Source organism: Entelurus aequoreus, linkage group LG19, assembly GCF_033978785.1.
Source record: "Entelurus aequoreus isolate RoL-2023_Sb linkage group LG19, RoL_Eaeq_v1.1, whole genome shotgun sequence".
NCBI lineage: Eukaryota > Metazoa > Chordata > Actinopteri > Syngnathiformes > Syngnathidae > Entelurus > Entelurus aequoreus.
Window position 1 is genome coordinate 48,180,585 of NC_084749.1, and position 14,248 is coordinate 48,194,832.

Genomic DNA, 14,248 nt, shown 5'->3' on the forward strand with positions numbered 1-14,248 from the left:
TTTTTAATTTAACGCTTACAGTAAATCTCTATATCAACTTCAGGTTGATATAACGTTAAAAAAAATGCCTTTCCGGTCAAAGACAACTTTGTTTTTTCTAGTAAAACTGAAATATGCGGTATTTTGCCCACCGCCCAAAACATTCAGAAAGCAATGTTTGATGTGAAGTAATTGGAGCCCTAAAAAGATCAATATTGCAGGACACCATTGTATTTAATTTATTATTATTTTTGATTAATCACAGTGAAAAGATCAATAAAATCCCATTAAATACACTTGGGATCCAAAAGGTCCCCCACTCATGAAGTGATACATTTTTATCATATATTTTTTATTACGAGATCAACTTCAGATATATCTGTCCATTCTACGTTTGAACAATTATTTTGTTTGTTTTATGCTCTTATGTCAAATAAAACATTGTTTTTATATGGCAACCACACAATATATGGAATATTTTCAACATAAAACATTTTAAACTGAAATATTTGAAGTAATTGGAGCCTTGAATAGATCAATAATTGATTATAACATTGAATTTAAAAAAAAAAAATGTTTTTTTTTTTTAAGCAATGGCAAAAAAGCAAAATAAAGAAAGACAAAATAAAAACAAACAGCCTGCATGACAGCTTTGTGTCAACATTGCAACTGTTCCTTTTAATGTTAATTTTTAATTTTTGCAATAGCAATTCTAGAATATGTGGCGGGCCGCTTAACAATTGGCTGCGGGCCGCAAATGTCCCCCGGGCCACACTTTGGACACCCCCGATTTAACCCAATCAACAATAGACTATTGCACGTGCAATACATCCTGGCATATTTATTGTACATGACCTGTAACTCCTGCTTCCTTTGTTGTCATTTCAAAAGATAATGTCCCACTACTGATTGGCTGCAGAGCGTGAAATAAATAGTTGTTTACTAAATTTGGAGGTAATACATGGGGGATTGAGACGATATGTCCAAGGGTATTAAAGCCAACAAAAAAAAAAAACTGGAAATTGGACGACTAAAAACCCGATATAGATTAAGACAGCAACGGCTGTTCTTACGGGACAGGAAGATATAAGAAAACAGATAAATAAACTCAAGTCGAACCTAAGGGATGGCTTTTAAATACTCAAAGGAGAAATCAAAGAACGTATAAAACAATACTTAGCTGAATTAAAACAGGATGTCAGCCACCAACTTGCAGCAAATAAGCAAAGCAGACAGGAAAAAAAATTGCAAAAATAGAGGAGATGCAAATGATCAACCATGGATATAACACAAATATAGATATTACAAAAAAAAAAAAAAAATTAAAAAAAAAAAAAATAATAATAAAAAAAAATAAATAAATTAAAAAAAAAAAAAATATATATATATATATATATATATATATATATATATATATATATATATATATATATATATATATATATATATATATATATATATATATATATATACACTACCGTTCAAAAGTTTGGGGTCACCCAAACAATTTTGTGGAATAGCCTTCATTTCTAAGAACAAGCATAGACTGTCGAGTTTCAGATGAAAGTTCTCTTTTTCTGGCCATTTTGAGCGTTTAATTGAGCCCACAAATGTGATGCTCCAGAAACTCAATCTGCTCAAAGGAAGGTCAGTTGTGTAGCTTCTGTAACGAGCTAAACTGTTTTCAGATGTGTGAACATGATTGCACAAGGGTTTTCTAATCATCAATTAGCCTCCTGAGCCAATGAGCAAACACATTGTACCATTAGAACACTGGAGTGATAGTTTCTGGAAATGGGCCTCTATACACCTATGTAGATATTGCACCAAAAACCAGACATTTGCAGCTAGAATAGTCATTTACCACATTAGTAATGTATAGAGTGTATTTCTTTAAAGTTAAGACTAGTTGAAAGTTATGTTCATTGAAAAGTACAGTGCTTTTCCTTCAAAAATAAGGACATTTCAATGTGACCCCAAACTTTTGAACGGTAGTGTATATATATATATATATATATATATATATATATATATATATATATATATATATATATATATATATATATATATATATATATATATATATATATATACACAGTTGTGTTCAAAAGTGTACATACACTTGTAAAGAACATCATGTCATGGCTGTCTTGAGTTTCCAATCATTTCTACAACCGTTATTTTGTTGTGATGATTCATGAAGTTTGGTTCTTTTATGAATTTATTATGGGTCTACTGAAAATGTGAGCAAATCTACTGGGTCAAAAGTATACATACAGCAATGTTAATATTGCTGTATGTATATATTAACATATATTAACTTGGCAAGTTTACCTGCAATAAGGCGCTTTTGGTAGCCATCCACAAGCTTCTGCTTGAATTGTTGACAAAATGGGTGCAGTTCAGCTAAATGTGTTGGTTTTCTGACATGGACTTGTTTCTTCAGCATTGTCCGCACGTTTAAGTCAGGACTTTGGGAAGGTCATTCTAAAACCTTCATTCTAGCCTGATTTAGCCATTCCTTTACCACGTTTGACGTGTGTTTGGGGTCATTGTCCTGTTGGAACACCCAACTGTGCCCAAGACCCAACCTCCGGGCTGATGATTTTAGCTTGTCCTGAAGAATTTGGAGGTAATCCTCCTTTAGCATTGTCCCATTTACTCTCTGTAAAGAACCAGTTCCATTGGCAGCAAAACAGGCCCAGAGCATAATACTACCACCACCATGCTTGACGGTAGGTATGCTGTTCCTGGGATTAAAGGTCTCACCTTTTCTCCTCTGAACATATTGCTGGGTGTTGTGGCCAAACAGCTCCATTTTTGTTTCATCTGACATCACATGGACAAAGATAAGACATTCTGGAGGAAAGTTCTGTGGTCAGATGGAAAAAAAAAAATGCCCCTGTAGTATTTGATCCATACCCAGATTTGTAGTAACTAACAAAGTATCCAAACAACAGAAGAATAAGTGTGCAATACATTTTAATAGAAGTGTAGTTATAAACATGTTACAACAGAAAGTAAACATATATATTAACAGGAAATTAGCAAGTAGAATAATAATACGTTCGTCAAAATAATACAACTAGAAAGTATGCAATATTTTACTGCAAACGTCAGCAGTCAAAGTAGGTGCCTTTGCAACCCATTTTGGTTTGATTACCGAATAATATATTGTGATGTATATTGTGAGATAGAAAAAGTAAAACTAATAACAACAAAAATGACTTTCAATTATATTACACACTATATTGCCAAAAGTATTTGGCCACCTGCCTTGACTCACATATGAACTTGAAGTGCCATCCCATTCCTTTTGCAGCTATTACAGCTTCAACTCTTCTGGGAAGGCTGTCCACAAGGCTGCGGAGTCTGTTTATAGGAATTTTCCACCATTCTTCCAAAAGCGCATTGGTGAGGTCACACACTGATGTTGGTGGAGAAGGCCTGGCTCTCAGTCTCCGTTCTAATTCATCCCAAAGGTGTTCTATCGGGTTTAAGTCAGGACTCTGTGCAGGCCAGTCAAGTCCATCCACACCAGACTCTGTCATCCATGTCTTTATGGACCTTGCTTGCACAGTCATGTTGGAAGAGGAAGGGGCCCGCTCCAAACTGTTCCCACAAGGTTGGGAGCATGGAATTGTCCAAAAATGTTTTGGTATCCTGGAGCATTCAAAGTTCCTTTCACTGGAACTAAGGGGCCAAGCCCGACTACTGAAAACCAACCCCACACCATAATTCCTCCTCCACCAAATTTCACACTCGGCACAATGCAGTGCCAAATGTAGCGTTCTCCTGGCAACCTCCAAACCCAGACTGGTCCATCAGATTGCCAGATGGAAAAACGTGATTAATCACTCCACAATATATGTATAAAAAATATACATTTAGGCCTCCACTCAGACTTGATACCAGGGACTCCAAAGGGTTTAGGTTAAAAAAAAATAAAAAAAAAATGTTATTATTTAGTATTATTATTATTATTATTATTATTATTATTCAAAGTTTAAATATCTATATCAATATTAGGTATATCTGTCAATATAACGTTTTTTTTTTTTTTTTTTTTAGATTTAAGTTGTATGCCCTTTTTGTGAAAGAAAACCCAGTTTTTTATGGAAAAAACACAAAATATGAAATATTTTCCCCCAATAAAATTTTAAGGTTGAACATTTCAGATTATATAATAATTGGAGCTCATAACAACATTGATTTTAATTTATTATTATTTTTTGAGCAATGACACTTAAAAAAAAAAAAAAGTCCCACTAAAATTATTGGGGATCCAAAAGGGTCCTGCTCAGTAAAGTTGTTAAAAAATAAATCGTAATTTAAAAAAAAACTGTTAACACAATAGTCTCGAGATCAACTTCAGATCTATTCGTCCATTATAACTTGTATTGTTGTTCATTATGTTCCTTGTTTGTTCATTTTAGGCCCTTCTTAAAAAAACAACAACAACATAGTTTTGTATATGGCAAACACAAAATATGCAACATTTTCCCCCAAAAAATATCTCAAAGTGGAATATTTAACGTGACCTAATTGGAGCCTTGAATAGGTCAACAATTCATAATGACATTGTTTTTTTATTCATTATTATGTTTTAAAGAAAGAAACTGCCTGCATGACAGCTTAGTGTTATTAGAGTCAACATAGCAACATTTTATTGTCACCTCTTTACTCTTTTATACCACTTTGTATGTTTTTTATTTTTTTTTATCGTATTTTTAGAATGTGCCGTGGGGCCGTTAAAAAAATTACCTGCGGGCCGCAAATGGCCCCCCGGGCCGCACTTTGGACATCCTTGGCTTAGACACAGCTGCTCGGCCATGGAAACCCAATCCATGAAGCTCTCTGCGTACTGTACGTGGGCTAATTGGAAGGTCACATGACGTTTGGAGCTCTGTAGCAACTGACTGTGCAGAAAGTCTTTGCACTATGCACTTCAGCATCCGCTGACCCCTCTCTAGTCAGTTTACGTGGCCTACCACTTGGTGGCTGAGTTGCTGTTGTTCCCCAAACTCTTCCATTTCCTTATAATAAAAGTTGACTTTGGAATATTTAGGAGCGAGGACATGTGTGTGTGTGTGTGTGTGCATGCACTTGACTGCTCGCAGAAGCCTGATCCATCCACAACAGTGTCTCCACTTATCTTGCTCGCCTTATTTAGAAATTCCTACCCGAAGTACAAATGCAACCGGCTTAATATTGAAGAAAAACACAAATGCGTTTCTTCAACATTTCTTTTTTTCCCCCCATTATCCCTTAAAAAAAGCAGCGACTCCTTGCCTACTGTGCACGGATCCCTTCATCCTGCATGGATGATTGCACCGGGCGAGGGAAGACTTTCATGTGGATACACTAACCTGCCTCTCTGTCTCTCTCTCTCTCTCCCAGCATCACACTAACCTCACTTTCTCTCTTTTGTGCAGGAGCCGCTGAAGCTGTTACATCAGACCAAAGGGCCAAGACGCTGACATCACACGGACACACAATCACATCACCAGCGGACGCGGGTTAGGGATTTTTCCGTGGTCCGGGTGAAGCGAAGTGAACAATCAAGCTGAACGGATCCAAACTGGATTGAAAATGAAAAAAAAAAAAAAAAAAAAATGAAAAAAAAAAAAAAAAAAAAAAAAAAAAAAAAAGAACAGGAGTCACTGCTGGATGTGCGCAAGAAAAAAGATCACACAGAATATTGATAATAAAATCGATTTATTACGGGTTGTTTGGAGCAGGTGGTTTCACTGGAGTTGGTGTGCTTTGTCAAACTGTAGTAGACGTGGTGTGTCAGTTGGTCAACGAAAAAAAAAAAAAAGAAAAAAAAAAAAAAAAAAAAAAGAACAGGAGTCTGCTGGATGTGCGCAAGAAAAAAGATCACACAGAATATTGATAATAAAATCGATTTATTACGGGTTGTTTGGAGCAGGTGGTTTCACTGGAGTTGGTGTGCTTCGTCAAACTGTAGTAGACGGGGTGTGTCAGTTGGTCAACGAAAAAAAAAAAAAAGAAAAAAAAAAAAGAACAGGAGTCTGCTGGATGTGCGCAAGAAAAAAGATCACACAGAATATTGATAATAAAATCGATTTGTTACGGGTTGTTTGGAGCAGGCGGTTTCACTGGAGTTGGTGTGCTTCGTCAAACTTTAGTAGACGGGGTGTGTCAGTTGGTCAACGAAAAAAAAAAAATAAAAAAGGAAAAAAATGGAAAAAAATAAAAAATAAAAAAAATAAAAAGGACAGGAGTCACTGCTGGATGTGCGCAAGAAAAAAGTTCACACAGAATATTGATAATAAAATCGATTTATTACGGGTTGTTTGGAGCAGGTGGTTTCACTGGAGTTGGTGTGCTTCGTCAAACTGTACTAGACGTGGTGTGTCAGTTGGTCAACGAAAAAAAAAAAAAAAAAAAAAAAAAAGAACAGGAGTCTGCTGGATGTGCGCAAGAAAAAAGATCACACAGAATATTGATAATAAAATCGATTTATTACGGGTTGTTTGGAGCAGGTGGTTTCACTGGAGTTGGTGTGCTTCGTCAAACTGTAGTAGACGGGGTGTGTCAGTTGGTCAACGAAAAAAAAATAAATAAATAAAAAAATGGAAAAAATAAAAAAATTAAAAATATAAAAAGGACAGGAGTCTGCTGGATGTGCGCAAGAAAAAAGTTCACACAGAATATTGATAATAAAATCGATTTATTACGGGTTGTTTGGAGCAGGTGGTTTCACTGGAGTTGGTGTGCTTCGTCAAACTGTACTAGACGTGGTGTGTCAGTTGGTCAACGAAAAAAAAAAAAAAGAAAACAAAAAAAAAAAAAAAAAAAAAAGAACAGGAGTCTGCTGGATGTGCGCAAGAAAAAAAGATCACACAGAATATTGATAATAAAATCGATTTATTACGGGTTGTTTGGAGCAGGTGGTTTCACTGGAGTTGGTGTGCTTCGTCAAACTGTAGTAGACGTGGTGTGTCAGTTGGTCAACGAGTGTGTTGTTCACTTATCCTCTAAAGCAGTGTTTTTCAACCACTGTGCCGCGGCACACTAGTGTGCCGTGAGATACAATCTGGTGTGCCGTGGGAGATTATCTAATTTCCCATATTTGGGTTAAAAATATTTTTTGCAAACCAGTAATTATAGTCTGCAAATGATGTGTTGTTGTTGAGTGTCGGTGCTGTCAAGAGCTCGGCAGCATAACCATGTAATACTCTTCCATATCAGTAGGTGGCAGCCGGTAGCTAATTGCTTTGTAGATGTCGGAAACAGCGGGAGGCGGCGTGCAGGTAAAAAGGTGTCTAATGCTTAAAACAAAAATAAACAAAAGGTGAGTGCCCCTAAGAAAAGGCAGTGAAACTTAGGGAAGGCTATGCAGAACGAAACTGGCTACAAAGTCAACAAAAACAGAATGCTGGACAACAGCAAAGACTTACTGTGGAGCAAAGACAGCATCCGAATGTACATCCCGAACATGACATAACAATGTCCACACAAAGAAGGATAAAAACAACTGAAATATTCTTGATCGCTAAAACAAAGTAGATGCGGGTAATATCGCTCAAAGGGAGACATGAAACTGCTACAGGAAAACACCAAAAAAAGAGAAAAAGGCCACCAAAATAGGAGCGCAAGACAAGAACTAAAACACTACACACAGGAAAACATAAAAAACTCCAAATAAGTCATGGCGTGATGTGACAGGTGGTGACAGTACACCTAATTTGAGACAAGAGCTATAGTGATGCATGCTTGGTTATGGTTTAAATTCATATCCAACAACTGCGACAACGACTTTTTACTGTCAACTGAGTTTTGTTTTTTTATGATTTCTGCTGGTGGTGTGCCTCCAGGTTTTTTCAACGCAAAAAATGTGCCTTGGCTCAAAAAAGGTTGAAAAACACTGCTCTAAAGGCCTTAGCGGCCACATGCACCTTTTAGCTCTTATTGCCAAAATTGTGCACACTACTGAATTGGGGTCGTATGGCCACTTATGTGGACACTTATACTGCCATCTGCTGGTGTCAGAAGAGTACAACACACAATGGAATTTGGAAAAAAAAAAAGGGTAAAAATAACAATGTGCATGTCACTACACATGAAGTACACGTTTGTGTACTTATGGACTAAGTACATCGTATTAAAAGATGATGTTTAGTTTTTATTCTAATTAGGGTCCAATAAGCCCAAATATCAAAGAGAAATAAAAAAAAAAGCATGTAAACAAACAGCTTGGGACTTAAGAGGTTAAAGTGAAGTGAATTATATTTGTATAGCGCTTTTCTCTAGTGACTCAAAGCACTTTTACATAGTGAAACCCAGTATCTAAGTTACATTTAACCCTTGTGTGGTGTTTGGGTCTGTGGGACCCGTTTTCATTTTTTTTATTAAAAGAAAAATGATACAATGAGACTCACTGACTTTGGCTCATTTTCTGAGAAGAACATATATCAGAATACATATTTAATGACCACACACCATACACCCCCCCCCTACACATTTATATTACATATAAGATGTCCGGGCTAATAGAAGTGTGGAAATTAATGTTTTGTGTACCACACACACACACACACACACACAGCAGGCCGAGACAGGAGGAGGACAGAGTGTAGGTACACAGAACATCAGAGGGTCAAATGTGCGAGAAAATGAGAGCAGACAGTGTTGACGAACAATGTTGCAACCTTGTGTGGGAACCGCAGGTGCAGAAACACAAAAAAAGAATCCCTGTGGGATGCAGAAACTGGCAGAGAAATGTTCCGTGCAACGTTCGTATTGTTGTTACTCAGCCAGCGTTTGTGGGTCTGGTGGACCCGTTGCATTTTGTGGCTTTGTATTACCTGGCCGTCGAGGGAAGACTATGGAAAACATCGAATGCATTTGGACTGGCAAAGCAGACTGTATCAGTTATTGTCCGCCATGTATGTCGCGGACTCAACGTCTAGGTCCAGAGTATATCAAGTCACCAAAAAGGAATGGACAATAAAGGTGAAGGCAAAAGAGTGAGGAGTGTCCTGACCAGATATCTAGAACCCTAGATTGATTGTTGTCTAATGTTCTTTATCACATTGTTTACTTGTCTAATAAAGATGTGATTAATTGATGATGTCTCAGGTGTGATTCACTACCATAGGGCCCCACAGCACACTGGATTCCAGTTCATTGAAATACCACAACACTGGATATTGTTCAGATAAGTTACATTTAAGAACCTGCACACAAAGCAACACTGGAGGTGACTATGACGTGGGCATTTTCCGCGCATGCGTACTAGGTCGCGTTGCGCCGGCAGACGGAGGGGTAAGGGGGTCTTAAACGACCATTGTGTAAGTGTGGACACTGATAAGGTTAGGTGGGATTTACCCTGGATAACCTTAGCCAGCTTAGTGTAAACGGGACCTAAGTTTCAAGCCCTCTTCTGCACAAGAAACCACCTGCTGGCCAAATGTATAATGACAAACAGACGTATCCCAACCACATAATGTGTGATGCATTGATTTGTTGTGTCCGTTATGTCTCTCGAATCACAATAAAGGTTTGACCATTCAAATAACATACGTATAATAAAATGTTTCAAGTGTATTTTGTGTTTGTAATTCGCCAACAAGGTAGTATTATATGGCATGTGGTGTGTTTTTTCTTTCACATACGGCTTATGGGCTTGAAGAGGAAACTGACACTATAATGTAACTTGGACAAAGATGCACAGAACAGAAGATATTTAGTTAAATGTGTTGTTTTTAGTTTTAAGTGATCCTTTTTTTTCTTGACACGTCTCTATTAATAAAGAATAAACACAGCATGTGTTACCGCAATAAACGTAATGTTTATGTATACACAATTAGAAAGTGACGTTGCCAGTGCTCGAACCCGCGTCTGGGGGCATAAAAGGCATGTACACTACCGTTCAAAAGTTTGGGGTCACATTGAAATGTCCTTATTTTTGAAGGAAAAGCACTGTACTTTTCAATGAAGATAACTTTAAACTAGTCTTAACTTTAAAGAAATACACTCTATACATTGCTAATGTGGTAAATGACTATTCTAGCTGCAAATGTCTGGTTTTTGGTGCAATATCTACATAGGTGTATAGAGGCCCATTTCCAGCAACTATCACTCCAGTGTTCTAATGGTACAATGTGTTTGCTCATTGGCTCAGAAGGCTTATTGATGATTAGAAAACCCTTGTGCAATCATGTTCACACATCTGAAAACACTTTAGCTCGTTACAGAAGCTACAAAACGGACCTTCCTTTGAGCAGATTGAGTTTCTGGAGCATCACATTTGTGGGGTCAATTAAACGCTCAAAACGCCCAGAAAAAGAGAACTTTCATCTGAAACTCGACAGTCTATTCTTGTTCTTAGAAATGAAGGCGATTCCACAAAATTGTTTGGGTGACCCCAAACTTTTGAACGGTAGTGTATATATATATATATATATATATATATATATATATATATATATATATATATATATATATATATATATATATATATATATATATATATATATATATATATATATATATATATATATATATATATATATATATTTTTTTTTTTTATTTTTTTTATTTATTTTATTTTATTTTTTTTATTATTATTATTATTATTTTTTTTTTTTTTTGTAATATCTATATTTGTGTTATATCCATGGTTGATCATTTGCATCTCCTCTATTTTTGCAATTTTTTTCCTGTCTGCTTTGCTTATTTGCTGCAAGTTGGTGGCCGACATCCTGTTTTAATTCAGTTAAGTATTGTTTTATACGTTCTTTGATTTCTCCTTTGAGTATTTAAAAGCCATCCCTTAGGTTCGACTTGAGTTTATTTATCTGTTTTCTTATATCTTCCTGTCCCGTAAGAACAGCCGTTGCTGTCTCACTATATCGGGTTTTTAGTCGTCCAATTTCCAGTTTTTTTTTACCAGAGGACTATTGAGACACAGTATTTTTATATTGCTGACGAAGCGGTAGGCAGCTTGGATTAAGTTTGCCAAATTGTATTTAAGATAATTGTTTTTCCAGGTATTACTGTATATTCTTCCAAAACATATGTTCTCCTAACCCTATTCCCAACCACACGTTAGGGAAGTTTAGGCTACCATTGTTCGACATTGTCATGGCGAGGTTTGTTCTCCCGGGAAGCAATCGGACTATTCCGGACAAGGCGTGAAGGTAGGAACATATTGAATTATTCAAAACTCAAAAGGGTACAAAAAACAGAAAACAACCCGAAGGCAAGCGTGCCTATCGCACGCGGAAGCTAAGGCAAAAACTTAGGACATGTATCTATAGACATGAAACAACTAACCAAACTATGGCATAGAACAAACAAGACTTACTGTGGCATGAAACAAATAACCAGCAAAAACTTGGAATCAGACACGGAACGAGCAGCATTAAACTGTGGCATGAAAAGAGCAACGACGCCAGGACGACTAACTGGCAAAGACAGGCTTAAATAATAGTCTCTTGAGGCAGGTGAAACTAATAAGTCGCCATGGTAACTAAACAAACAAGGGAGCGCAAACAGGAACTAAAAGAATCCAAAAATAACAAAAAATAACAAAAACATAATCCGGACCATAGATCATGACAGACATCAGCAAAAACATTCTTATTTTTCTTAGTTCCACATTTTCTGTCCTATAAATTCCTGTAAAAAAATATGTAATATTTTCACATTTTTTTCACGCCATTAAAACTATTCCAGCATTTTAACATACTGGAGAATTTCAACATTTGTAACATTCCCACTCTTGCCCTGAATTCCAAATTTTATGACAAGATTGCCATTGCTGTTTCACCAATCAAATACAGTCACTCGTGACGTTTGACTTCGTTTCACCAATCAAATACAGACACTGGTGACGTTTGACTCCGTTTCACCAATCAAATACAGACACTAGTGACATTTGACTCCGTTTCACCAATCAAATACAGTCACTGGTGACGTTTGACTCCGTTTCACCAATCAAATGCAGTCACTGGTGACGTTTGACTGCGTTTCACCAATCAAATACAGTCACTGGTGACGTTTGACTCCGTTTCACCAATCAAATACAGACACTGGTGACGTTTGACTCCGTTTCACCAATCAAATGCAGTCACTGGTGACGTTTGACTCCGTTTCACCGTTTAAATACAGTCACTGGTGACGTTTGACTCCGTTTCACCAATCAAATACAGACACTGGTGACGTTTGACTCTGTTTCACCAATCAAATACAGTCACTAGTGACGTTTGACTCCGTTTCACCAATCAAATGCAGTCACTGGTGACGTTTGACTCCATTGCACCGTTTAAATACAGTCACTGGTGACGTTTGACTCCGTTTCACCAACAAAATGCAGACTGTTTCACCAATCAAATACAGTCACTGGTGACGTTTGACTCCGTTTCACCAATCAAATACAGACACTGGTGACGTTTGACTCTGTTTCACCAATCAAATGCAGTCACTGGTGACGTTTGACTCCGTTTCACCAATCAAATACAGTCACTGGTGACGTTTGACTCCGTTTCACCAATCAAATACAGACACTGGTGACGTTTGACTCCGTTTCACCAATCAAATGCAGTCACTGGTGACGTTTGACTCCGTTTCACCGTTTAAATACAGTCACTGGTGACGTTTGACTCCGTTTCACCAATCAAATACAGACACTGGTGACGTTTGACTCTGTTTCACCAATCAAATACAGTCACTAGTGACGTTTGACTCCGTTTCACCAATCAAATGCAGTCACTGGTGACGTTTGACTCCATTGCACCGTTTAAATACAGTCACTGGTGACGTTTGACTCCGTTTCACCAACAAAATGCAGACTGTTTCACCAATCAAATACAGTCACTGGTGACGTTTGACTCCGTTTCACCAATCAAATACAGACACTGGTGACGTTTGACTCTGTTTCACCAATCAAATGCAGTCACTGGTGACGTTTGACTCCGTTTCACCAATCAAACAGAGCCAGGCGGTCACATGATTAACTGCACATAAAGTTTCAGCGGCAAACAACAACAAGCTTAAGCTTACATGAACTCAACGTCAAATTTGAGGAAGCACATGGCGGTAAGTAACGTTAGTAGATATTTTGGCTGTCACCGTAGGCTGATGTTAGCTTCCCTGCTATGAATCACTGTCAAATGTACATCGTGTGGGGACATTTATTAACGCACTGCAGCTTCATAGACACACAGAGACACACACACACACACACACACACACACACACACACACACGCACAGTCGCACACACACACACACGCATGCATATAAACACCAATCAGTGTGTTCCCAGGTGCAGTCCACACCTATCAGTTTATGGTTTGCGTAAAGGCTAACTTGTTATTTTCCTTTGTAATCTATGCCTACTGAGCCTATGGTGCTGTTAAGTTATTGTGGCTCAATTTGCCCTAATTTTTTTATGTTAATGTATTATTATTTAATATATATTATTGTTTTAGTGGCTTAAGAGACATTCCTGGCTCTGAATTTCCCCATTGCTATTTTTATGTTTTTGTGCATTATTTGTTGCCGCCATCATTAAACGAACAGGTTACTCATCAGTTACTCAGTACTTGAGTAGTTTTTTCACAACATACTTTTTAATTTTACTCAAGTAAATATTTGGGTGACTACTCCTTACTTTTACTTGAGTAATAAATCTCTACAACAACAGTACTCTTACTTGAGTACAATTTCTGGCTACTCTACCCACCTCTGCGTTTGACTCAAAGGTTTGGGATCATTTGGATCCCGAGATACCTGTCAGGCTTTATAGTAGTTGTGTTTGCTAAGGAAGGCTATGTAATACGAGAAATTGCAAGGAAACTTCAAATCTCTTACCCTGCTGTTAACGACCCCCTTCAGAGAACAAACAGGCTCTTACAAGGCCATAAAAAGGAGTAGGATGCCCGAATGCTCAACGGTGCAAGAATAGAATACGTAGTTTGTAGTTAGACAGGTTGTCAACTGGCAGTTGCACTAAAATAGTACTAATCAAAGACCAGTATCAGCCTTAACAGGGGTTTTTAGGATGCCGGAGTACAACAATCTCAGACTGGCCAAAGGGATGGACTGAAATGTGGAACAGAGCACAGACATTGAACAATGGAAACCTAGAAGAAGTTGTTTTGGGGCATACTGTAACCATCGAAGCTGCGGTTACTAAACTAAACTTAAGAAATCAGTAATACTCCCTCATTATCGTCTTTAGCTGTGCAATACAACCGCAAAAATATGTTCTAATTATCAATATCCATATATAA

General features: G+C 37.3%; 1 protein-coding gene across 6 annotated transcripts in view; it reads left to right on the top strand.

Annotated features, from left to right (window-relative positions):
- The window catches only part of LOC133635425 (uncharacterized), a 418,448-nt gene extending 411,485 nt beyond the window's left edge, over window positions 1–6,963 (top strand). For all 6 annotated transcript variants that reach the window (XM_062028617.1, XM_062028616.1, XM_062028619.1 and 3 more), the window contains one exon: window positions 5,415–6,963. In XM_062028617.1, coding sequence (XP_061884601.1) covers window positions 5,650–6,570 — 921 coding nt within the window. In that variant the 5' untranslated portion in view covers window positions 5,415–5,649 and the 3' untranslated portion in view covers window positions 6,571–6,963. The remainder of the gene's footprint in view (window positions 1–5,414) is intronic.
- Window positions 6,964–14,248: the final 7,285 nt, after the last annotated feature.